At 44.5% G+C, this 26994-nt stretch overlaps 1 protein-coding gene across 23 annotated transcripts in view; it reads left to right on the top strand.

Moving 5' to 3' along the window:
- SVIL (supervillin) overlaps positions 1-23447 on the top strand; it is a 230893-nt gene extending 207446 nt beyond the window's left edge. For all 23 annotated transcript variants that reach the window (XM_072825542.1, XM_072825543.1, XM_072825544.1 and 20 more), the window contains 13 exons: positions 32-177; positions 1884-2059; positions 4586-4730; positions 5088-5364; positions 9996-10147; positions 12669-12774; positions 13405-13612; positions 15222-15355; positions 17304-17459; positions 19001-19144; positions 20146-20270; positions 22191-22346; positions 22446-23447. In XM_072825542.1, coding sequence (XP_072681643.1) covers positions 32-177; positions 1884-2059; positions 4586-4730; positions 5088-5364; positions 9996-10147; positions 12669-12774; positions 13405-13612; positions 15222-15355; positions 17304-17459; positions 19001-19144; positions 20146-20270; positions 22191-22346; positions 22446-22532 — 2012 coding nt within the window. In that variant the 3' untranslated portion in view covers positions 22533-23447. The remainder of the gene's footprint in view (positions 1-31; positions 178-1883; positions 2060-4585; positions 4731-5087; positions 5365-9995; positions 10148-12668; positions 12775-13404; positions 13613-15221; positions 15356-17303; positions 17460-19000; positions 19145-20145; positions 20271-22190; positions 22347-22445) is intronic.
- Positions 23448-26994: the final 3547 nt, after the last annotated feature.

Here is a 26994-nt window from a genome sequence, read left to right as displayed (position 1 = left end):
TCATACTGTGTTGTTGTTCTCATTTCCAAAGCTGCCGGAGACCCAAAAGAAGATGAACTTTATGAAACAGCCATAATTGAAACAAACTGCATTTACCGTCTGATGGATGACAAACTGGTCCCTGAGGACGACTACTGGGGAAAGATTCCCAAGTGCTCCCTTCTGCAGTCAAAAGAGGTACAGTGTGTGGGTGCCACCCTCCCCAGGAAAGCACTTTGCACAGGGCCTGATAAAATAGATCGGAAGTGCTGGAGAAACACTGGCTAGTGGTTGTGCCTGTTGTTGAACAGTGACATATTTTTAAAGGGTATTAACTTGTGATTTCAAACCATCACTCCATCTTAAATACGAATATAGACTTCAGAATATTGTTCAGAGGAGGCATGGGTCATTGAAGGCTTTTCTATCTTAGGCAAAATGTAAATTTTTTTTTATTTTCTTTCGTATTTTTTTTCTTTTTGTATCTGTATGAGGTGATGGATGTCAACTAAATTGTGGTAATCGTTTTGTGATACCTGTAAATCAAGTCATTATGCCTTAAACTTATTCAGTACTAGGTGTCAATCATATCTCAAAATAACCAGGGAATGAAATGTAAATACTCCTTAGCCCTATCTCTTGATTTTCCATAAACATTAAATAAAATTTTTTTCAGTCCTTAAGTTTCAGGAAAAATAGATGCATATATATATTTTTTTACATATAAAATCTGGGTTTGACAGGTAATATACTAGCTTTTTCCTCCCCATGGGTAAATATTTACTAAAACATACATTGGGCATCCCCAGTGGCTCAGCAGTTTAGCGCCACCTTCAGCCCAGGGTGTGATCCTGGAGACCTGGGATCGAGTCCCACATCGGGCTCCCTGCATGGAGCCTGCTTCTCCCTCTGCCTGTGTCTCTGCCTCTCTCTCTGTCTCTCTCTCTATGTCTCTCATGAATAAATAAATAAAATCTTTAAAAAAAAATACATACATTGTCATTACCATTCTGTATTGTGAAAGTTGCAAAAAAAAAAAAGGAGAAGACACAAAAGAACCTTAAATTTCATTGAATGGAAGAATATTAGAAAGAATGCAATCCAAAGCTAGATGGATTGTATGACACGCATGGGCATTTAAATGGAAAACAAAATCACAGAAAAGAAATAATTAGTAATTTTAAACAGAAGGTGCAATTGAGCCTAGTTAGGAGTTGAATAGGATTTGGATTGCTGGACATGAAGAAATTATTCTAGGAAGAAAGAATAAGCCATAGGCATGGAAATAAGAAATAGCATTATATTCACATATTCATTTGGCAAACACTTAGTAAAGTCCTATAAATATAAGTATGGTATGGTTGTCTGCTTTGGGGGATCCTGAAACTATATAGAGGGGAGACCACTTCACTGGTCCTCAGTGCCTGGCCTTTAAGACGTGGCCTCTATATGCGGAGGGAGAGAGGAAGGGAGGGAGGGAGGGAGGGAAGGAAGGGAGGGAGGGAGAGAGGAAGGGAGGGAGGGAGGGAAGGGAGGGAGGGAGGGAGGGAGGGAGGGAGGGAGGGAGGGAGGAAGGAAGGAAGGAAGGAAGGAAGGAAGGAAGGAAGGAAGGAAGGAAGGAAGGAAGGGAGGGAGACAGGGAAGAAGGAAAGATAGGAAGACACAGTTAAATAACTCTTTTGTGAATTAGAAGTGCTGCGGAGTTTGAAAGTGTAGGACAAGACAGAAATCACACCCACATGGCAGAGGTAGCATGGCAGGGTGGCACCCACTGGTCACACCCTGCGGTCCTTTCGTGTTTGTATAGATTGCTCCATTACAGTTTGACTCACTGTCAGTACAGACCCTGATTCAACCCGAGCATGACTTTGAAGTTAACCTGTTCTTCTCTGTGATCTTCCCAGGTACTGGTGTTTGATTTTGGTAGTGAAGTGTACGTGTGGCATGGAAAAGAAGTCACATTAGCGCAACGGAAAATAGCTTTTCAACTGGCAAAGCACTTATGGAACGGAACCTTTGACTACGAGAACTGTGACATCAACCCGTTGGATCCTGGAGAATGCAATCCGCTTATTCCCAGGTATTCCGTCACCTACCAATGGTATAGAAGAGTGAGCGGATGCTGTCAGTGGGCCTGAGTTCCCACCACGCTCACCTACTGTCACTCTGTGGGGTTTCCTTTTCATAAGTGATTGCAGGCAGTGCCCTGAATATTCTCAGAAAGAACATTTCTTTAGCTTTTGCCTAACTGATGCAGAAATATAGATGCTGTAGTCTTCTGGACCCTGTGTCCAATCTCATTTCATGAGGTGCACAAATTATTCCCACCTGCGGCATTCCAGGTGCTGTCCTGGCAGATGAGTAGCAATTGCTGAAGCAGATTACACGCTGATCTGAAAAGCTTCCCAGGACCTGGAATTCCGCCATTGATCTGAAGGTGCAAAAGCAACATATCTCCTTGTAATTTCATGCCTTCTTAGTGTAGCTCTTGAATTCCAGGACTTACCATTTATTCGGCAGTAGATGATGTCTCTGCCTTTTGAGGGACAGGTTGTGAGAGAGAGGATACTGTACTGAAATAATGATGTAATTTTAATGTTTCCTACAGTGCACTGGACTTTTTTTTTTTTTTTTGGCAAATCAGAATATGCACAAACTCTAAGAAATATGATCAGAAGGAAAGTAATTCTTACATTGTTGTTGTTTTTCTTAACTACCAGGGGAAAAAAGTGCTATTATGTGTGTCATACAATAGATTAGAAATGGATGTGCCACCAAATGGCACAGAACGTTGAATATCATGCAACTGGGCTTTAATGTTTTACAAATTTCAACTTTCTTATCTAGTTTTGTTTTAAAATCAAATTATTGATTTTATTATTATGAAAACAATCATAAGTTATGTCAATGTGGGGAAACATTTTAAAGAATTGGACATTTAAGATAAAATTGGTCCTGTAGCCTTAGTATTTTAAGGAATGAAGTTAAGGCTGCAAAGAGCATTTTATTTGATGTAATAAAAGAAAAACTAGTGCCAAAGCATAAAATCCATATGATGGATAACATATGTAGCAGTGACATAATCACAAATCTGGGAGTAAATGAATGAGCCCCCAACCCACTGCTTCTCAACATCCCAGATCACAATCACCTGAGGAGCTTTAAAAAAAAATGCATGTGCCAGGCCGGGCCCCTGCGCCAGCCCGAGTGATGTGTTCTCAATTCGTGTGGGGTGGGGCCATTGTGTCATTATGTCTTAAGAGTCTGTTAGGGGTTTTAAGTGCAGCCAAGATGAAGCGCCCTGCCCTTCCTTCCAGATGAGGAGGCCGGAACTCTGAGGTCTCCGGACCTAGCCCAGTTCAAACATGGAATAGGTTCACCCTCCAGCTCCCGCTCTTAGCTTCACCCTCACCCTGCCACCCGCTGCCTCTCGCGCTTGCTCGACTCCCAACGTAAAAGATCGGTGTCGAAAGCGGAGATCAAGTGCTCTTCCTATAGGCATCCGAGCACGTCTGCAGGGGAGAATTTATAATAAAGAACCAGTCATGCAGACATTTGCCGTGAAAGACCAGAGCCTGGCAAAGGAGTCCTGAATGCTCCACGGCTGCTGATAGTCGGCTCCCGAGGCCTACCCGAGTACGAGGCGCAAGTGTGTGTATTCGCGCGCCACCCCGGCAGTCTCCCTAGCAGCGGGCAGCCTCTCTGCTGGGCCATGGCCGTGACGTCAGAACCAGCGTCGCGACGACACAGGAAGTGGTCGTGACGACGCAGGAAGTGGTGGAGCGGAGGTCGCCGCAGGCCCGGAAGCACGGCCCGTCAGTCTCACCGTGGAGCGCGCCTTCCGCTGTCCGTCCACAACGCAGGATTGGTTTGGAAGGAGGAGCGGTACCCGCATGAGCCCTCTGCAGCCACTGTTTCCCCAACTCGGTGTTTTCCGGAATTACCTGTGGGCCGAGCGGTTCTAAGTTCTGAGATCCTGAGGCGGGACCAGGCCTCCGGTCGGGCCGTGCTGCCCCTGCCCGCCGTCGTGTCTGGGGGCCTAGAAATGCACATGCAGAAACTCTCTTTATGATCAGTGGACGAAGTATGCCCATTTTAGTAACAGAGGTCTTCACCTGTGCATGGACCTGGAGGGCTTCGCTGCAACAGAGCTCATCGGGAATTCGGGGTGAGCTCTGCTGGCTCCCATCTGCCCATCATGGGACCTCGGCGTGGTGCACGCCGGCAGGGGGCTGAGCACGTGAAGCCGGCGGCGAAGATGTGCGTGTGGCTCCTGCCCTCGCCCAGCTTCCCGTCCCGTGCGCCGCGCCCAGCCAATCCCAAATGCAAGAATTTGCTAGAATTAAAGCAAAGTCCAGTCCTAACGGGATTCACATTGCCTCGGGCACATCAGCTCCCTGCATACACAGCCTTGGAGGGCTTCAGGCTGAAATACCAAAATGTCACTTATCTGACAAAAGGAACCATTCATTTTCTGTACCACTAATGTCTTCTGGGTTGTTTTCAGTAGCCACGTGGGTCTGTTTTCCATTCCTTTCCTTTGTTTTCACGTGGCTTAATCTCGGTTCTTTCCCCATCTGCTCCCTCCACCCACCCACCCTTGCAGAAAAGGACAAGGGCGACCGGATTGGGCAATTTTCGGGAGACTTACAGAACACAATGAGACGATTTTGTTCAAGGAGAAATTTCTGGATTGGACGGAACTGAAGAGGCCTAATGAGAAGAGTGCCGGCGAACTCACCCAGCAAAAGGTACTTTTGGTAATCAAGTCTTAAATGTCAGGCCTTGGTTTAGGTCCCAACAAAATAGGCCTAGAAACTAAAAGCCTTCCCAGTGTTTTCTGGGACCCAGCACATGGGTTCCAATCGCGTTCCACCTCCTGGATGAAAAGTGGCTCTGCCTGTGTCGTAGGTTTATAAGTGTCTGATTCACTGTAGTGGGCTGGGTGTTCAGGGCCCATAGTCTTTCCCCAGAACATGGTTAAATGCTGAGACAGAGCTGAAAATCCTTACTTTTATGCTGTCCCATTAACAGTGAAACCCAGCAAGTGTGACAAGAAATGGCTGTAGAAATGGGCCACACTGAACCATTTTTATATTACCTTGTAGGAAGATCCCAGGGCAGAAGCCAAGGCATATGACGTGACACGGATGGTGCCGGCACCCCAGGCCACAACCGGCACTGTGCTGGATGGGGTGAATGTTGGTCGTGGCTACGGCTTGGTGGATGGGGATGACAGGAGGCAGTTTGAGATCGCCAGTGTGTCTGTGGATGTGTGGCACATCCTAGAATTTGACTACAGCAGGCTACCCAAACAGAGCATCGGGCAGTTCCACGAGGGAGACGCCTATGTGGTCAAGTGGAAGTACATGGTGAGCACCGCAGGTTAGTGAGCACTTACCGTTTTCTTCCGACCAAGAGGGCATAACCCCAGCTCTGGGGCTGGGAATGTAGTGCTTCTTAGGACCCATTCCCTGTGCGCCAATCTGATCTTTCGCTTTGAGAACCACTTAGAAAATGTTAAGGATAGATCCTGACAGCCTAGCATTGCTAACAAAGGTCATGTTCCCTTATAGAAATGAAACGTGCACAGTAAGGTTTCTCTGCTCCCCCCACTCCCTCTCCTGCCCCATTCCCAGAGGTTTTCTAGGAAAGTGATGATTTGCCTCCAAATGATATTTACCATGTGGCTGTCTGCTGCTTAAAGTCTTAAGTAAAGCATATCTGCTTGACTTCAAACTGAAACCAAATGGTGTAGTAGTAACGCACAAAGGATTTATTAAAAACAAAAGAAGCTATTTCCTCTGAGGCTGGGAACACTAACATACTTTGTGGATTTGATTGAATAAATATATAATCAAACTGCTCATGGCTCCTGTCAGTGAAATACTCAAGCGAAACACTTAGTTGTGTGCTGTGCACTAGAGGCAGGGAGGGAGGAAAGCCAGTGAACTTTGGAGAGAGAATCCTTTTTCCTTGCCAAGAAGTAGCCAGTTCTCTGCAGTGTCCCTCAGCCCCACCACTTAGGACAGAGTTTGTCACAGCTTTGTGATTTGTCAGCTCCTGAGAATCTCTTTGCGGTGGCTGCTCTGGGGCCACAGGGTGGAGGCTGTCATGTGCTGATTGGATGCCCACAGATGTAAAACCATTTGCTTTCTTGCCTAATTGGCCTAAAGTCTGTTAATCAGCTGGCAGCATTTACTGAGCACCTATTCTGTCTCTGTGTGTAAGACGCTTATGTTAGGGAGTGAGTAAATACATCAGACCCTGCCTGCAAGAAGCATTTAGTGTAAATGACAATAAGGCAAGTGTGGGGAGAAGCAACCATGTCATGCCATGGGAGGAGAGCCGGATTCCCTGAGGTTGGCTCTGCTGGCAGTGGGGGAGCCCAGCAAACTGTTCCCTAGGCAGCTGGTAGATGGGCTTTGCCCAGCAGGACAGAAGGCTGTGCCCAGAGCTGTCGGTCCACTAAGCCCACGAGGCACAGCATTGGCAGCTTTGCTGCTCACGCTAGTTGAGTGCTTCCCTGTGGGTCCATGGGATGTACTCGGTCATTATGCTGATTTCTCGGTGAGGAACAGGACACATGATTAAGTCACCTGCCTGAAGTTGCAGAGCTAGTAGTGGATTAGGATACTGCAAGCCCCTTTCCCATTCATATGGCCGGGGTCATATGAATGGGAATGCTGGGGTCGGCATCTTCTCTCAGGCCCTACATAGCAGCTATGCAAGGTGGGTAAAGTGACAGCCTATCTGGGCCTCAGTTTTCTCACCTAGAAAACACATGATATGCAGCCCACAGACTCTTATAATCTGGTATGGATCAGGTTTAGCACAGGGCCTGACACGTGCTCACAAGGTACAGGAAATAATCATCACGGATGTCCTGAGCAACAAAAGCAAAATTACTGTATTTAACTTGAAGATGTGATAGCATGAATCTACCCAAAGTAATAACAAGTCACTCTCATGAGAAATTCAGTCATTTCCTTACCTGTTAGTTATAAGAAGTAAAAAAAAAAAAAAAAAAAAAAAAAATTAATTAATAAATAGAACATAGAACAATATTGAAATGAAATAAATCTAAGATTTCTGAGGCCTTCATAGACTATTCTCTCGGAGGCCTCTAGGAAATAATGATTTGGCATAAATACTTCTTGTATTTCTTCCCAGTAAACACAATGCACATCTCACAGCCAGATCCAGCAGCATCTTTACGAGCTAAGTTACAATTCTGAAGAAGTCCAGCTGCAGAGCATTAAGTTAGAGCAGGGAGCTCTCAGATTCCAGATGGTCCCCCTGGGGGCAGAGAAGCACAGCCCAGTGGCATTAACAGGGCCCCTGCAGTGACCGCAGTCCAGCTCCTTCACACTCATACCCCACAAGGGCCGTCCTCGCAAATGGGACTGAACCCGGAGCTCGGGAAGCTCTTCTGGGACCAGGTCTACAGAAACCAGCGGCTGTAGAGACAGTCCCGTCATCCTTCTGGCGGACCCCCACCAGCCCACACAGGCACACAGAAAAACTCCTTGGGAAGTGAACCATGCGCTCCAGGGAAGGGAGACCCGAGACCTCGGTGGGGTGGGTTGGATCCTGCCCCAGTAACCGTGTCCGGGGCAGCAGGGCATGCGCATGCGCATGCCCTCGCTAGTAAGGACAAGGTGTGCAAGGGACCCAGTGACACCAGGCCAGGCAGCTCCGGAGCATGATACAGGTCTCATTGCCATGAGCAGGCAGGCAGTAAATGGGATTCAGCTGTAAGACCACTTGACCATGAGCAGTTCCTCATACCGCAGTCCTTTGTTACTCCTAAACACAACTACTGGTCACAGACATACTCTGGAAAGTATTTTGAGGTACGATGGATCAGCACTTTAAATTAGCCATCTGATCAAGGCTATAAAGGTTACAGTCTGTAATTTCTTACCAATGAAAGCTTAATCTTTATTTTGCTAAAATTAAAAATTAATGAACTAAGAAAAAGTTGTGTGTAGGATTCAACTTAGGTATACTGAAGAAAATTACAAGGAAAAATACTGAAAACTATTATGAAATATTTTAAGAAAATAATTCTATTTTATTTTTTAAAAGATTTATTTATTCATGAGAGACACAGAGAGAGAGGCAGATACATGGGCAGAGAGAGAAGCAGGCTTCATGCAGGCAGCCCAATGCAGGACTCAATCCTGGGATCCAGGATCACGTCCTGAACCAAAGGTAGACGCTCAACCACTGAGCCACCCAAGTGCCCCAAAATAATTCTGTTTTAGATACAGATAGATACAGATACTGAAGTCCACATTAGGATGTTAGGTGATAAAACACTGTTTATTATTGAAATTTGGATATATTTAGTGTATCTAAGTGCTGACAAATTCCAAGATACGTATCAACTTCTATGACCTATTTTAAGCATCTCTTTCCCCAGCTGACATACTGATTTTCACTACTGTGAAGAATGGGATTTGCTAATCGAAGACAAGGTTTTGTTCCTATCTAAATTGGCAGAAATTTCAAAAGAGTGGCTTCCAAACTAATGGTGAATATGCATAACCTATTCATCAGTGGTTCCTCTTTCATTCTGTCCACTTCAAAATACACGAACTTGACCAGTTCATGTCCACAGGAGATGGCACTAAAGGTCGTACTTTGGCAAGTGCTGTAAGAGTTATTATTATCAATTATGAAAACTGTTCATGGAGTGCTTTGCTAAAGGGCAAAAAAGTAAAATAAACAGGGCCCTGGCCTCTTAAGAACTTAAAATAAATGAACTTTCTTCTTACCTTCAAACCTCAAGACAGTTGTGATATTGTAAATGGGACTGGAGCTGAGAAAAATTGAGCTAATATAGAACCAGAGAATCCAGTTATCATCTTTAATTTTCAACAAGCATGAGAATTATAATTGCCTATTTTCTTCCATGGTTGACCACCACTTTCTGGGACCACCCGGGCAGGCATTGGAGGTAACAGCTTAGTCTTCTTATCTCATTCATTCCAGAAGGGTCTGCCTGCAGGTCCTTGTTATCTTGTCACTGGTCACCACCTCAGAGAGGCCTTCCCTCAACAGGGGATCCCATCAACATTTACCCTGCCCCTATGTTGCGTCCCCCTGTCTGTCTTCCTCAGAGCACTTAGGACTATCTGAAACCATCTCGCTCATCTGTTTGCTAGAATGAAAGCAGGGCAGCTGTCTGTCTTGCTTATCAGGTGTCCTGAAGAGTCCCAGGCATACTGCAAGTGCTCAGTGAGTATCTGTTGAATGAACGAGCAAGAAGAGTCTGGAATGCGGCATATATCTAGAAGCGGTGAGGCGGGGTGTGAGATATCGCCTTTTTAAAGTGGCCACTTGACCAGCTAACTTTCTGTGCCAGCTCTTTGGTGAGATGCGTGTCCTATGGGCTGCTCATGTTTACCGAGAGCCTAGGAGGTGCCAGACAGTAAGGACAACCAGCACTTCATCCTGGCTGCAGTCCTGGGGACAGATATTATTAAAATCCCAGATTAGTTTATGAAAGTGATATGTCAGCAATATATCTCTCCCATTTCTGACAGAATTTGGAAACTTCAGAGCGTTTTTTTACTAGAATCGTTTTCACAGACTAAATTTTTCCCTTTGTGCTTAAAGCTGGCCCAGCTGTTGTTTTCAGTATCTCTTCTCTACCAGCTAATCCTTTGCCAAAAGGATGGTGTAATATGGAAAATGTATTTGTGTCTTGGGGAGCGTGGGTCCTGCCTTGGCAGCCACCATTTTTCTCTGTCACACACTTGGAGTGATCTGCTTCCTGCCTGTGGATGACAGGTGTTTCTCCCAGGGCATTGAGAAGACTAGATCATTTTTTCTCCCATTTGGAGGCTCAGGGTCAGTTAACTGGAAGAAGGATGGTTTTTCTCCTTAGCCCCCTGCCCAAAAAGCTGTTTCTTCACTGTCCTCACAGAGCCTGGAGAAGAAAGCCATATATTTGCTCTTCTTTTGGCCTATCAGCCATTTATCCTTGGGTTCTGTGTTGTTTGCAGTGGGAAGTCGACAAAAGGGAGAGCACCCAGTACGGGTAGCTGGCAAGGAGAAGTGTGTCTACTTCTTCTGGCAAGGCCGGCAGTCGACCGTGAGTGAGAAGGGCACATCAGCTCTGATGACAGTGGAGCTGGATGAGGAGAGGGGTGCCCAGGTAAGTCCTGGAAAGTGGCCGCCTCCGGGGATGCCGGGATTGGCCTTCTTGGGGAACCACAGTGGTGTGGCTGGTGCCCTGCGGAGACAGCAGCGCCCAAGTGCCTTTGAGTCCTAGCCAGCTGCTCCAGATCCCAGGCTCTCTGCTCCCCACCGCCTGGCCAAGAGTCATGTGCTCTTAGCGAGATGTTGTATGTGCAAATAGTAAATCCCCAAAACAAGTGCAAAGTGCCAGTGAGTGGTTTGGTTTGGATTTTTTTTCTTTTTCTTTTTTTTAAGTTTCCACTTAATACTTAAGGAACTATAAATAAAACAAAGAGATGCTGTTTTCCACTTCTAAAGCTGGTAGAGATTTTATAAAGCACAGATCCTGGGCGGGTAAGGATTTAGCAGGATGCTTCCATCAGGAAATGTAGCTTGAAACCACCATCCTTGAACATCTTGAGTTTGGTTCAAGAATCTTAAAATTCTCATAAATTCTGATCATTTTTTTCACTTACACAAACCTATCCGAAGGAGATATCAGAGATCAACATAAAAATTAGTATTCCCATCTTCTGCATCCCTCACACCAGCCTGACTGATTTTTCTGGATCACATTAGATCATGTCATTCCCTGGACTGCAGTCAAAGCCATCTGCTCGTGGTCTGTCAGCGCCTTTGTGGCTGGCCCTGGACACCTCTCCTACCTCCCTCTGGTCTTGCACCGGGACCGGGGCTTCCCTAACCTTTTTGCCATTTCCTCAGATCTCTTTCCACCTACCCCAGGGCCTTTGCACAATTTTCACATCTGGATATCTTCTGCATCCATAAGTAGCTTTCAACCTCATATGATTTAGCTGTTTGAATGTCATGTATTCTACCCAAATCCCTTCCCATTACTATGCTTTGTTTTATAGCACTTACTATTATTACTACTACTTAAAACTACATAATCAATTTGTCATTTTTGTTTACATTTTGAATACACCGTGTTTACTTATTTATTATCTGTCTTTCCCCACAAGCATGAAAGAGGCAGTGTGAGCTTGTCTCCCACAACGCTATAACCTCAGGGTCTGTATAATGCCCCATGCCAAGACTTTGTAAACAGTTCTTTTTGATGTGCAGATGATCTTTGCCTACGGTCCCAGACTTTAGTAATTAAAATTGACTTTGGCATTTTGGGAGAACATGATACCATGTGCAGATATCTTTACTATCATGGATGAGTAGTTAACAATAGCCTGAGGAAAGAGAACAGAGACATTTTCTCCAAAACAGATCAACACTCAGCCTTCTAGATTCCTAAGAACCGCTCCTCTTCCCTAAAAAATACTTAACATATATTTTCTACAGTGGACTATATAACAATTGTAAGTAACTGCTAGTGACCACTGCATTTTATTTTATTTTATTTTATTTTTTATTTTATTTTATTTTATTTATTTTATTTTATTTTTTATTTTATTATTTTTTTATTCATGAGAAACACAGGAGAGAGAGAGGCAGAGACCCAGGCAGAGGGAGAAGCAGGCTCCATGCAGGGAGCCCCATGTGGGACTAGATCCCAGGTCTTCAGGATCCCGCCCTGGACTGAAGGCGGCGCTAAATCGCTGAGCCACCCGGGCTGCCCTCTCACCCCCCGCTTTTTTTTTTTTTTTTTTTTTGACCACTGCATTTTAATTTAGTCTTAATAGTGGGTAATTTCAACTGCATTTTTAATTATCGTAAAGGCCAGGTTTGAATCATACCTTCAAAATCACCATGAGAATTTTGAGTCTTAATCTCTCTGGTTTGAGCATTGCATTTTTTGTCAAGCCAAGGGATGTAAAAAACACTTCAAACCTATAAAACACTGCCACAAAATGGTACTTAATTATGCAGAATGGGCTCTGAGATTGGTAAGTTAACACTTGCTGGGAAATGCCCTGACTGCCAGGCTCAATAAACAATTTCCTCGTTAAAGGAAAATGTCTAGCCAAAGTGAGAATGAGTGGAGTCAACCCTAACAGTTTTATGAGCCGCTAACACTTGATGGAACACAGTGGTTCACAGATGAGGGCGAGGCCGTGGCTGGCAGGCACATGGCTCCATGAGTGGACTGTGGGAATTGTTGCCAAAGAGACAGTTCTTTCCCCCAGAATTACAAAGTGATCAGTGCTGAGAGGCAGACTTTGTTTAAAATGCATTTAAATCAGTCAGGTTACATCTGTATCATGAAATACCATTAAAATATCAAAACTCGTGTTTCAAGAGTCTTTGGTGCCCAAAAAATATCAAGTGAAGAAAAATCAGGGTATACAGTAACATAAAATAACAATCCTAGTTTTGCTTGGGAGAAACACATATCTGAAAAATATTTTGAAAGGAAAGGTCTGCCCTAGAATTTTATTAGTGGTTATCTTTAGATAATGGTATTATCACTGGCTTTTGTTTGCACTTCTTGATATTTTCCAGATTTTCTACCATAGGCATGTATTATATTTAAGACTTTGAAAAACCAGTACATGTGACTTATCTGGGTGTGTTTACATTGGAAGGTCCAGGTTCTGCAGGGAAAGGAGCCCCCCTGCTTTCTGCAGTGTTTCCAGGGGGGAATGGTGGTGCACTCTGGGAGACGGGAAGAGGAGGAAGAAAATGCACAAAGTAAGTCACTTTTACTTTTGGAATCAGATTTTCTTCCTTCTGCTAGATATTTTTATGCACAAGAGGGGTTAAAGAAAGTCTACCTTTATAAAGCTGTGCCTTTACCCCTGAAAGGCTCCTAACATTTGCCTTACAAATCAGCTGTCTGGGGAGCTCACAAGCCTCCCAGGCCTGTACAATGTACTTCAGGCTACAACTTTGCATGCAGGAGGCTGGATGATGATTACTTCACTTTAAACTGAATCCTCACAGCGACTCTGTTTTTAAGAGGGAAAAAATTCAGTGGGTCGTCTATTATAAATTATGAGATTTTTGTTGGCCAGCATCCAAAAAAGAAAAGAAATGCTTAGCATCGGAGCCTCTTGAAATTATGCCTGTTATATGATTTGCTTGGTATTTATAGATTTTATAAAAATGGTTTTCCTATATCATGAACCTTCTTCTAACTCCAAAAGGATGTGCTTTCTGGGCCAGCAGTAAGCTGGTTGCTGCTCCCTTGAGCCTCCCCTCCATCCTGCCTCCCAGGCCCAGGCCCAAGGGCGCTGGTATTGGCTGGTGACTGAGTGCCCAGCAGGGGCAGCTCTCCACGCAGCACTCGTCCTAACTCTGTGCCACTGGTGCCCCCTGCAGGTGAGTGGAGGCTGTACTGTGTCCGAGGAGAAGTGCCCATGGAAGGAAATTTGCTGGAAGTGGCCTGTCACTGTAGTAGCCTGAGGTCCAGGACTTCCATGGTTGTCCTCAACATAAACAAAGCCCTCATTTACTTATGGCACGGATGCAAAGCCCAAGCCCACACGAAGGAGGTTGGAAGGACTGCAGCAAATAAAATCAAAGAACAGTGAGTGTTGTGTGTGAGGGCCCCTCCAGCAGGGGCTTCCCTGGGACATGTAGGCCGAGGCTGGAAAGCTACCCAGTAGAAGCCAGTAGACACCCCAGGGTACTTAAAGTGACTTCAGCGAGGGGTAGTTACGAAAGCTGTCAGCCACCTCTGACCATGCAAGTGGATGTCACACACGTCTCTCTTGAAGCCTCCAATGGGAGGGCTTCCCCTCCTTTCAGAGGGTTTACTTGGCTCAACAAAAGGCAGAGTGAGGAGTGAAGGAAATGACCCCAAGTGCTTTAGTGTCTTTGTAGTAAGATTTCAGCTTTTGAATTAAAAGCCTGGAGTCCTTTGTTATTTAAAGAGAGCAAATTTCAGATATCTTTTAGGGGTTCAGAGTTTTAGTTCTGCCAGAGCAGTGGGAAGTCAGAAAGCATTTGGCTGAAGGGGAGTTTGGGAGACAGCACCTGTGCCTGGCTGTAACACGCCCCTTTTGCCGAGGACAGCTGTATTTCTGCACTCCCAAGGCAGCCACTGGCCAGGGAGTCGTTGGATGGCCTGGGGTGGTTCTCGGGCACAGCACACCAGAAACTGGTCCAGGCAGGTCCCTGACTGGGCATTCACCCGGAGGAAGCCCCCTGTGCTGTGGCATTATGTGAGGGCCCCAGGGGGAGAGGAAAAACTGAAGCAAGAAGAGAAGGTGTGCAAGGGAAGGATGTGCTGTGCAGTCCCCATCCAGAGGGGGCTGTGGCCCGGGCCAACCCAGCTGTGCAGACAGCCAGAAAGATCCCCACATCGCCCAGGTGTTCAGGGCATGCCTAGCGTTTCCACAGCCTGAGACCCGCAAAGACAGTGGTGACTTGTGAACATTACGAGTGAAGAGTTTCCAGGGCCACAACATGCCACTGAAGTGCCATTTGGTCAGATCCTTCCCCTGGGCACCAGGGCAGTGTGGCGTGGGCAGATTTCCCTTGGGGCTGCTCCCAGAGCTGCGCTGTGGGCAGCGGCAGAGAGGAGCACTCAGGCCAGTGCCCTTTGAACAGGCAGCCAGCGGAGGAGCAAAACGTCTCATCTCGAAACACTGTTCTGTGTGCTCGGGAGGCAAGGAGGGGTGATAAGTGACATTCAGTGAGGTAGTCAGGTATCTCTGGTCCATTGGCTTTTCCCCTTGGACCACTGAGAAAAAACAAAACAATGAACTCATTCACTCATTCACTCAGCAGGTATAATTGAGCATGTACTCAGCTCCGAGTTCAGATTTAGGGACCAGGGACTCAGCTAGTGAACAAACCCAAGTATCCGTCCCCGTGAAGCTAATGTTCCAGCAGGAGAAGACAAGGAATAATAAATGTGTATGTTATATATAAAAATGTAAATCACTTTCACTCTGTCTTATGTAATTGTACATTCTTCTCAAAGGGCCAAGCCACTCCTTCTCATTGCCTCCCCCCCACACACATTCTCAAAAACCACAGAGCATGTTTTCATTCATTAGTAAGAACTGATTTAGTGAAAAAGTAGGAGAGATGGTGAGCTAATCTGTAGATTTACTCTTGAATGATTTTGTACTGCCAACACTTCCAGGGCTTAGTAAAAAAAAAAAACTGACTGGATTTTCTCCATGCAGATGTCCCCTGGAAGCAGGACTGCATAGTAGCAGCAAAGTGACAATACACGAGTGTGACGAAGGATCCGAGCCGCTGGGATTCTGGGATGCTTTAGGAAGGAGAGATAGAAAAGCGTACGACTGTATGCTTCAAGGTAACAGAACATTCCATAGGAACAGAACATTCTGTAGCTTCCTTTCAGTAATGTAGTCAATACATTAGCATCATATTTACTGAGCATGTACTGTGTACAGCACCCAATGAATACACCTAGGCTAGGTCCTCACAGGCCTACCACCCAATAAGGATGCTAAATAATATGCAAGACAAGTATAATGCCAAATAAAACTTTTGCATGTCATAAAAGAGGTCCAAATGAAGGAAGTTGAAAGTTAAAAAGAAAAAAGATTAGCTCCACCAGGAAAATCACACATGGCTCCATGAAAGATCTGGCATTTACACAGAGCCTTGAAGGTAATCATGACTTAGAAAGAGGCAAGAAGAAAAGTCCAGGAAACCAGATGAGTAGTAACACACTGTGACCCTTTAGTCTGGCCAGTGTCCTGGGTGCAGGGACATAGTGGAGTTCAGATTAGAGAAGGGGTCACTTTTACATTTAAATACACAAAATCAACTTCAATACAGTTGAATGTAAGAAGAGCTAACAAGTACTAAGCAGTTTAGGATGAGCCAGGCATCACCTCAGCACTGGATATACATTAACCCAGCACTCATAGCCTAACGCCGCCATGTTTCTATGGATGAGGAAACTGAGGCATGAGGAAGTTCATCTGCTTGCCCAGCGTTGAACCACAGTGGGGAGTACTCAGAACCACCACTCCATTATACTGCTTCTCAATTTTCATTAACTTTTATATTTTTTGGGTTTTTTTGAGAGAGAGGGTGCACATGCAAGTGCACACACACACAACAGGGTGGTGGTGTGGCAGGGAGGAGCAGAGAGAGGGAGAATCTCAAGCAAGGGATATCTCACCACCCTAGATCATGACCTGAGCTGAAATCAAGAGTCAGATGTCTAGCTGACTGAGCCACCCAGGTGCCTCTATACAGTTATTCTTAATAATGCATGTTGATGGGAAATGTTTAAAAGCAGAGAGTGGCTAAAAAAGAAACTAAGGCCCTTACAATCATCTCTCTCAAAGGTAACCAGAATTAACATTTCTGTATGTGATCCGTACATATCTGTATTTAAGAAAATTTTGGAGAGCAGTGTGTATATATATATATATATATATAGTTTTATAACCTGATTTTTCCCTTTATTATGAACAGTTTCTCAAGTTCTTATTTAGATGTTTGTGGCTGCAGGATATCCCAATGAAGATGCTGTGTGCCATTTTCTACTTAACCTCTTCTGTTTTAACTTTATTTTAGAGAGCTGTTTCCAATTTTCCCCATTATACAATAGAACTGTGAATAAATTTAAAATAAGTATCTATGTTTACTTGTAGTTAAGTTCCTAGTTACAGAACTGTTATGATGAAGATAGAAAAGATTTTGAGTACATATCAACAAGGGTGCCCCAGGACATTGGCACCGAGTTCCATTCTCAGCAGCAGTATACATACAAGAATGCGCACTTAGCAGCACAGAGACTCGGCACTTCTCCTTCTTCTCTTGGCCAAAATTAGTGAGACAAACTAATACCTAAGCACTGTTTTAACTTAATGTTTTAAACTGGAAGTACTATTAAATACTTTAATTTTTTAAATCATTTGTGTTTCTACTTTGGTGAATGTTTTATTTTTATTGAGCTATTTATCTTTATCATACTTCTTTATATACTAAAGATACAAGTTTCCATATTTCTCCTTTTGTCACTTGCCTTTTCATTTTGTTTGGGGTTTTTTGCCATGAAATTTTTCATTTCTGTACTGTCAATGCATAAATCCCTTCTTCCATTACTTCTTTTATAATTCTGATTAGAAAGGTCTTCCCCCTCTGCAAGTTCAGAGGATTCTTACCTATCTTCACATTAATGTTTGGATTATCTTATGTCTTAACGTTAATTCTTGGATCCACCTGGGATGTATACTCTGGTGTATATTTTATCTTCAGCTTTGTTCTCTTTTCTTTCAAAGATCCTGGAAATTTTAACTTCACACCTCGCCTATTCATCCTCAGCAGTTCCTCCGGTGACTTCTTAGCCACAGAGTTCATATATCCCGCCCGAGACCCCTCTGTGGTCAACTCCATGCCTTTCCTGCAGGAAGATCTTTACAGCGCGCCACAGCCAGGTATGGCTGCGCAAGATACACCTTCCAAAAAGCCTTTTTATTTTACTTTCATATTTAGCAAACAGCTTTTATTTGCCGAGCACACTGGCAAATAACATCCTTATGTTACCTAATTTCATCCTCACATCTACCCCAAAATGAAGAGGACATGAACCATATGTTAACAGTCTGAGAAACTGAGACCTGGTTACTGAACTCACCCAGATATGTCAGTTAAAATAAGGTTGAGCATATCTGCATCAGGCCCAGAATCTCTCCCAGCCTCCACTCTGTCTTGCTGCTTCACAGTCCGCAGTTGGCTGCCCCTGCTCCAGCCATCATGTTTCACCCGAGACAGAAAGGAAGGGTTGGGAGGAGGGCAGTGATGGGCCTGTCTCTCCCTTCTATCCAGTAAAACCAACACTTTCCCAGACGCCCCCAGCTAACTTCTGCTTACATTCACGACCACCTCTGCTTCAAGGGAGCCTGGGAAAGCAAGTGTTCTGGGAGCGAAGGGGTAGGAGCATCTGCTGAGTCCACCAAAGTTCAGAGTCTGCCGTGGTGCCAGGGCTGCAGGCAGGGCTGAGGCCCCCGCCTACGTCTTCCCATCCCACGGCCCCCTATCTCCACTCAACCTCCACCTTGAGGCAGAACATCTGTGCTCTTGTTCTGGTGGGGACAGTCTCATTCACCAGAGGCTGGACTGCATGGACCCTCTGGCCCTCCTGCAGTCGAGTCTGAGCACTTGTGCCCTCTCCCTTCAGCCAGGAATGTCATGGTATCCTGGCCGCCCAGGTCTGCACCTTCAAAGCTCAAGTGGTGCCCTGGTCAGACTGTGGGAAATACCAGCAACTTTCTTAAGAGAGGCGGCTGCCCACCCTCTTCCTGCCAACACTCAGGACGAGTTATCAGCCTGGTGATATCAGGGTGTGGTGTACACAGAATCCTGAAATGCATATTAGAAAGGACTCAGGGCCAGCACACCTAACACATGTGAAACCCCTTTGCCACATGGAGCAAGAATCAGGGTGACTGTTTGATGAGAAAAAGTGGGGAAGAAGAAGTATAACACATCTACTTCTCAAAGCCTGTTTTTCTCACAAAGAACCATGAACTTAGTCACCAAGAAGCAATCACACATGGTCCACGAACCTCAGTGACTTGTAGGGTGAGGGAGATGTACTCTCCGGTTTTGAATATGTTCTTTGGGGATAAATGGTGCTCACAGCCCCTTAAGGGGCACATGTGTTGCCCCTGCACTCAGCGGGCTACTGATTCCCAAAAGGGCATCTGGCAGGCCTGTGGCTGAGGAGGGGCAGAGGGAGACAAGAGGAGGGGAAGAGAGAGGCCGGTGTCACAAATGCCACCCCTCTCTGCCTGGAGGCCTTTTCTGATTGAATGCTCAAAGGGCTGATACCCTCCCCTTATTCCTGCCAAGGGGATCCTGACCCCCTGACAAGAGCAGCAGGGAGGGAAGGCATCCCTTAGGTTTGGGCAAGGGTGACCTAGAAGCATCCATGGAGGAGCCCCTGATTGTCTGGTCTGCCCTTTTGCCCTCACAGCACTTTTCCTTGTTGACAATCACCACGAGGTATACCTCTGGCAAGGCTGGTGGCCCATAGAGAACAAGATCACTGGATCGGCCCGCATTCGCTGGGCCTCCGACCGGAAGAGCGCCATGGAAACCGTGCTCCAGTACTGCAAAGGTAAGCAGCATGGCCACAAGCTTTGCCCCCCACGTCGGACTCACAGACCAGTCTTCCTCTTCCTGTGTTGCCGTAAAGCCTGGCTGACAGTGATGAACCCAGTGTTTCCCCACTTTTAATTTTTTGAGGCTTCTTAATTTTGAGATTAGTGCATTTTTGGCCATCCCCATGAATGAGAATTTATTGTTCTCTTTTATATTACTGGGCCATCTAAGTTGCTACCCTCAAAGTCAAAGGCTATGTTATAGGATACCCTGGATTGGATACCCTTTTGCACTGAGGATTAATATGTTTGGGACACATAGGCCTCCATCCACGCATGGCACCACACTTTCATGTCTGAGAGCTGAAAGCTCCTCCACGTGGGCTGACCAGTGGCAATCTTTTTGTCATTCATTATCATGTTTAGTGTTATAGCTAAAGAAAGAAAGATCTACAGATAACTCATGGCTTTTTACTATACTGTCCACCTAGAATTTATAGTATTTTTTATAAAGTGAAGATGCCAGTAATAAATTTCTTATCTTAATTTTTAAGGTTTCGTGGATTAGTTTCACTGAGTCCATATAGTCCATTCTCTCTTGAAAAGCTTGTCAGTAATAAGTAATAAATTTCCACCAATGTTTAAGTTAGAGTGGCATATAAAATGCTGTCATTAGCTGTGTAACTGTCATTGAACCTAACGCTGCATTAGGAAGTCAGAGGCATTCTCTACAAGTGAGCACAAGAGAAAGAAGATGTCTTACCCAGATGCCACAGAGAGAGGCTTTCTCCCCTCCAGAGTCAGGTCAATTACATGCAGTTTTATGCATCATTATATGCATAAAATTGACATTTTGTATAAACATCATCCACGTGTTATTATGAACTACTTCCTAATTTGCATTTTAGCCATAGGAGATCCCAAGAAAGAAGAAAAGATTCCAAGGGAAATCAGAGAAAGCCCAGGTCTTCGGACCCAAACCCTGGGTGTACTGACATTGCCTTCCGTGTACCTACAGGAAAAAATATCAAGAGGCCGCCCCCCAAGTCTTACCTTATCCATGCTGGTCTGGAGCCCTTGACATTCACCAACATGTTCCCCAGCTGGGAGCACAGAGAGGACATTGCTGAAATCACAGAAATGGTGAGCGCGCCGTCTTTCCCCGTGCAGGGTAGCTCCCTGCCTCTCGAATTGCAGGTTAACTTTACCTTGGAGAAGCACCCAACTGCATTTTCAAAGAGAGAAAACCTTTGTTTCTTTTACAACATGTTAACAAGTCTACATAGAATTAGCTCAGGAAGAGGAGAAATCATTTGAACTATCGTGGTTAATAAATCATTTGAGCTGTTTTGGTTAATTTTCTACACCTGGTGCTCAAGTTAAAAAAACTTAAAAGCAACGGTGAACTTAATTACTCTGAAGACAATACATACATAAAAGCTGCCATCTCTTCATCATTTAGCTAAAAATCTATTGCTTCTCGAGGTCTGTGTAAGACACAACAAAAATCCTCTTGTTTCAGCCATTAACCTTGTGTTAGAGGAGACAAATAATAAACCTGTGATGGATTAACCTGCTTTAATACCTAAGTGAATGAATGTATCGGGAGTCACTCCCGATAAGCAGTGTTAATAGCTCATTCATAGTCTTTTATGAGACCAGCTGGTGTTAACACAGGAAGCATTTATCACAACCTTTATTTACTAAAATATATTATTAACCAGAACGTTATATTTCCAACCACACAGAAAGAAAAGCTACTACAGCTATATCGGATTTCTTCAGTTATGAGTTGTTAACATTGCTAGCAGTAATAGTCCAAGGGGTGTTTGTTTTGTTTTGTTTTTGTTATTTTTGTTTTAGTAAGGAAATAGGTTCTATGTTGGCTTTCTCACTGATGTGAGAGCTGCTGCTCAGGGGAGAAGACTTGGGTATTTAATGGGAGGTCTGGACAGTTTTAAATAAAAAGAGTTCATTGCTGCTTGACAACGGACATTTAGTGCAAATGTGTGTTTAGTGCAAGCAGCACTGATGAGTCTTAGCTCTTCTGGAACTGAGCGGACTCAGTGTCCACACAGGGAGGAGCCCGAGAGCAGCAATAAGGGGTCTGTTTACCATAAACATGCAGTGCACGGTGAGGATTATGCAGAAGGTCATGCTTCCTGTAGTCTGAATTAAGGTCGGAATTCCTCTGTTTCCCTGCATCCCCCCCATAGATCCTCGGGGAGCCGTGGGCTCACAGCATCATTGTGAGCAGGCCTGCAGGCTTGCTACACCACCTTGTAGTAATAACACAATCGCCGAGTGCTTGTGTGCACCAGGCATGGCTCCAGGCTTTTTACTGTATTTTCTCCTTTATTTTCACAACCATCTATTAAGGGACATCTTCACCTTATCCCTGTTTCCCCACGGAAGGAGCTGAGACCCAGAAACCTGAAGTAGCTCGTCCCAGGTCTCAGGTGCAAGCTTGCCCCCAAACCCACTCCTTGATCACGAGTGTGTGCCATCAATTGATGAATTTGTCAATAGTGTTACTCATTTCCCTCCAATCAGAAAGAGGGAAGCCAAGCTGGAATTCCAGGTTTAACAGAGGAAGATAATTTACCTGCAATATCCTGCACAGAGTGGTTTAAAAAAAAAAAATCTAGATTCAGCAGCATATTCTAGCTGCATTTTCTTACCTTTTTTATTATGGATTAAGAAATGCGGCTGACGTGGGAGCCTGTGATTCCTTTGAAGGTTATTTTTAAATACTTTTAAACAAATGCTTCTAGTGTCTAGAGTTCAAATAAATTAATCTTATGCCATAATTCACTCGTGATATTCCCTAAACGTTTGTCCAAGACAGCCCCAATGCAGGATTTATCTGGTGGGGCAGGAAGACACCTAAAAGTCAGAACCATGGAGCTTTGGGCGCTTCCTTTCAATGTCAGAGCCTGCTTGCTCCTGAGCGAGCCTCTCTGCAGGGGCACAGGGCGGACAGGCTCGTGGACTTGCAGGCGCGCAGTAGAACATTTGTGCGGATGCAGGGCACGAATCTCTCTGCTCTCTCCTCTTCCCTAGGATACCGAAGTTTCAAATCAGATCACCCTTGTGGAAGATGTCTTAGCCAAGCTCTGTAAAACCATCTATCCCCTGGCTGATCTGCTAGCCAGGCCGCTACCCGAGGGAGTTGATCCTCTGAAGCTTGAGATTTATCTCACCGATGAAGACTTTGAGGTAAGCATGCCCTCGTGTGGGACAGCATTTAAGCAATATGCTTGGCTTGGATGGGAAGTCCTTTTTACTCACCCGCTGATGTCTCTCCGAATTTTGCAGTTTGCACTAGACATGACAAGAGACGAATACAATGCTCTGCCCGCCTGGAAGCAGGTGAACCTGAAGAAAGCAAAGGGTCTGTTCTGAGCGGGAGAGATGCTAGAGGCACCTCTGTCATCACTTTCAATACCATTGGACCAGGGAAATGGGTTGTTTTTTTTTTTTTGAACTGGTATTTTGAAAAAAAAAAAAACAAAAAAAAGATTTTTTTAATCAGAGTTTTCCAAAACCTGAAGTTATTAGCTCTACTGCTTGTCCCGGATTTGTGTATTTTGTAAATGTTTAAGCGAACCCTTTGGAAACTCTCTTTCCATAATCCAGCAGGTAATGTTAATAAAGGCGTCCCTGCGTGCACTTGCGCAGCACCTCCTGCGCTGCCCTCCCGTGCCAGCTCAGCGCTGCCTACTTTTTTGGAAGCGACTCTCTTTATAAAGTGTTATTTTGATAGTTTGTGGGTTCTAAAATATATATATTTATATAAACAACATATAAATCAAATATGTATTTAACAAAGCAATATGTATTCATTCACTTTTAAGATTTTTCTTTTGTGTCAAAATAATATTCAAAGGTAGATGGAATTGCTTCTACAGAATTAGCTCTGGCACCCATACATATCTTCACACGTGTTCAGAAATGTCTCCTTCAGCATTAGGTATGACTTGTTCTGAGTGCTGCTTCCGGTGCTAAAATGAACAAATGAATTTATACTTCCTGGCATGGGCTCTGAAGAATCTGTGCAAATCCACCTTTCTACCTTAATATCTCCCCAAAATGTATAGTGCCTTGTTTTTATGTACAGTTTATATACAGAAAAGTTTGCTCTGCATTTTTTGATGATGGTTTGGAACATTATCTCCAATTTTACTCAAAACTAGTAGAAATTAAAAAAAAATCTCAAATTTCTAATACCTGTTGTAAACATGAAACATTGTCATTTTGCGGTACAGAGCTCCAAAATAAAAGCTTCAAGAATAAACACGATGATTGATTCACATTGAATCCCAAGCATGTTCCTTTCTGGAAAATGTGGGGTTTTTTACATTTTTATAAATGTTAACCTAGTATCAGTGTTTTGCCATTGAATATTAGCTGCTGTAACTCTTAATTTAGGACAAGATTTTATGTAGGCTCATATAACTAAATAGACATGGGACCCATAACATTAGTTCTGGGTTACTATTGTTGACATATTGAAGACCTATTTTTACAAATCATCACTCAAGCTTTTTACACTAAAACTCTCTGTATTTCCTTTTTAGGATCTCAATGTCTTTTTAAGAATATTGAATATATAGGCATTTAGAAAATCAAAAAATGAGAAAACTCCTCACAGGCTCCCATATTCATTAAATCGCACATCTGTGGTTTTGAATGAATTCTATAGACCTGCTATGAGTTGTTTCTTCCTCCCTCCCACCCACCTACCCCCTTTCTGGTCTCAGTTTAACACATCAGATAACATTTGCTTTAAACGTCATCATGTGAAGTTGCTTATGTGCCCCCACCCTGGGACTGCACCTGGGTTGGCCCATCACCTATCGCTCCTGGTCTCCCCACTTTGAGACTCTGGAATACTGGGCAGTTGCTCAACTTTCCCACCTTGATTTCCTCTGTTTGAAAAAAAAGGATGCCTGGGTGGCTCAGTGGTTGAACATCTGCCTTTGGCTCAGGGTGTGATCCTGGGGTCCTGGGATTGGGTCCCGCACCAGGCTCCCCATAGGGAGCCTGCTTTTCCCTCTGCCTGTGTGTGTCTCTGCCTCTCTCTCTTTCTCTTTGTCTCTCTCTCTCTGTCTCTCTCATGAATAAATAAATAAAATCTTTAAAGAAAAAAGAAAAAAGTAGTCAATACTAGCTACCTTGCCCACATCCTAGGATTGATTCTCAGTGAGAATCAGGCTGAAGCTCTTTGGACACTGTCAAGTGCTAATACCTGCTTGTGTTGACATAACTGTGACAGTAGCTGAAATAGGAAACCATCGGTGTTGAAGGAGCATAGTCACACACCTCAACATTACAGACGAAACCAGAAAAAGTAGAACCTTCCAAAGAAATGTAGAGGAGGAAGGAGACTAGGCATTCAGAGTATGTGTCCCACAAGCAGAATGCAAAGAGGAGTGGGGATTCAGAGCTGGTGGGGCAGCCAGGGGAGTTTCCAAAGGACAGGCAGGTGACCTACATTCAGAGTCACCCAGGTCCCTACATACACAGGAACTTGGGGTGCTCAGAGAGCTTCAGTGGACAGCCTGCTGAGGAAATAGATGAGATAGGTGTCATCGGCAGTGTAGATAAGATGCCAGCAGTGAGTTTCCTGCCTCTTCTCTGCAGAGAAGGTGCCCATCTCATCTACCTGCCAACTTCCTGCTTGCCTCTTCCTCTGAGTCATTTCCTGTGTCTCTTTCCTGCTTACAGAACTGGCTCCTCCTTGGTTTTTCTGATACTTTTCCCTTCACAGCTGCATCTCTTGAACTTTGCACACGGGGGGAAAGAAGCCAGGCTACAAATCTGAATTGCTGAATCTGAGCAATTCAGCCAGGTAGGTTGCAACAGCGTTCCCGAAAGCTGAGGAACCATCCTGAGGAACACCTATTGAAACAGAGTCATGCAGTTACCTTAATGTGCTGCCTTTGAATCAAAGGGCACTTTGGAAGAGGGGAATGCTCTTTGGGTTGGGATTGACTGACATCAGAGCTGCAGTGGGATACACGACATGTCACGTAGGTTTGGAGGCTTTGGAGGAACTGTGTGAATGCCATGAGTTTCCAGAGAGGGGAAACCATTGTCCCTGCTCCTCTTGGGCCATGCACAGGTCAGGGTCAGGGAAATCCTGCCCAGGGAGCCACTTCTTTCCCTCTTTATTTTAAAACCTTGGCCCCACTTGTAGAGCTCCATTTTGCTAAGAGAAGATGCATTTCAGAAATAGCTTGAGAATCTATGTTGGTCTTTTTGTTGTTTTTCTCTTTTTCTGATTATAAAAGAGAAATGTTTCTTTCGACACAGAGACTTGCAATGAATGTTCATAGTAGCATTATTCCTAACAGCACAAACCCGTAAACAACCCACTTGTCCATTGACAAGCAAAATGTGGTGTGTCCACACCATCTAACAATGCAGAGTACAGAAGGCGGATATACATTACCACATGAGTGAACCTCAAAAACATTATCAAGCGAAGAAGCCAGTACAAAAGACCACATGCTGCTTAATTCCATTTATGTAAAATTTCAGGAAATCTACTCAGAAAGAAGATCCATGGTGGCTGGAGATGGAGATGGGAATGAAGGGCGCCTGCAAAGGACCACAGGGGTGATTTTGGAGGTTATGGAAATTGCTTTAAAATTGGAAATTGTTCTAAAAACTGTGGTGATGGCTGCACAACTCTATAAAAGTCCTAAGGCGTATTGTACATCTTACATAGGTGGGTGTTATGCTCATGTATAGCTTAAGAAAACTTTTAAAAAATACACTTGATCTAGGTGAAAAATGCAAACATGATAATATGATGCAAATAACAGGATGCAAACAGAACATATCATTTAGGACTTGGAAATCATAGATGTCCTCCCTGCTAAATAATGACTCCTGCCACTGAAGGCAGTAAGGCAGACTGGGACTCTCACAAAAGGTATAGGGACTGTGGCTATGAGTTGTAGGGGACAGAGAGTGAGCTCAAATCCAAATACAAGGAAGTGTGGGAATTTGTAGCCAAAGTCAGTAGATAGAAAATTACTAAGAGGAAGCACGAGGGTAAGGGAGAGTCCTGACTTTGCTGACCCAACAGGATTCTTGCTGAAGCCAGGCCAGGCTGATAAGACATGACCTAGGGATGGTGAAAGAAGATGAACCTAATCAGACACCAAGGGTGATGGGATAATGAGACGGTAGAGGATCCGACCAAACCTACCTGACAGGATTTGTGCTACAACTGTGCTCTTGGAGGACATGCCCAAAGACCGGGACTTGTTGGGCTTAGAGGAGCCTGTCTAAAGTTTGATCAAGGAGGCTTTATCACCACTTCTCAAATCCAAATACTTCAGTAATTTGATTTATATTCTAGATTTTTATTTGCATCTATTAACAGATGTATGCTCATACTTTTTTTTTTTTTAAGAAAAAAGTTGCATTTGTTCTTTACCATCATAATTTTCTGTTAGCAATAGGGCTCCCACGCTGGTTCTTGGATGTTTGAGGGTGTGTGAGGTTGAGGCCACGTGGGGCACAGTGTAAAGGCCCAAGTCAGCCCCAGCAGCCCCCTACCCCATAACCATTCCCCATTCCTTGCTAAGGGTGGGCAGCATAAAGCTGGGCCCACAGAAGGGATCTAGGGATTGGTTTTCATAGGCCTTCCTTGATCTCCAGTCTAGAATAAGGGCCAAAAGCACCAAAACAGGCAAAAGCCTTGCTGAACAGCAGTGACTAGTGAGTGACTAGGAAGGGCCAGGCGGGCAATAGCATGTCACAGAACAAGGTAATGATTCAAACACAAATAATGGAAAATTGAATATATTGATATAGCATTTGACCCAAAGACAAACTCCTACTTTACTTC

Source organism: Canis lupus, chromosome 5 (assembly GCF_048164855.1).
Source record: "Canis lupus baileyi chromosome 5, mCanLup2.hap1, whole genome shotgun sequence".
NCBI classification, from domain to species: domain Eukaryota; kingdom Metazoa; phylum Chordata; class Mammalia; order Carnivora; family Canidae; genus Canis; species Canis lupus.
The sequence above is the reverse complement of the archived record's forward strand: the minus strand, read 5'-3'. Positions and strand labels throughout refer to the sequence as shown.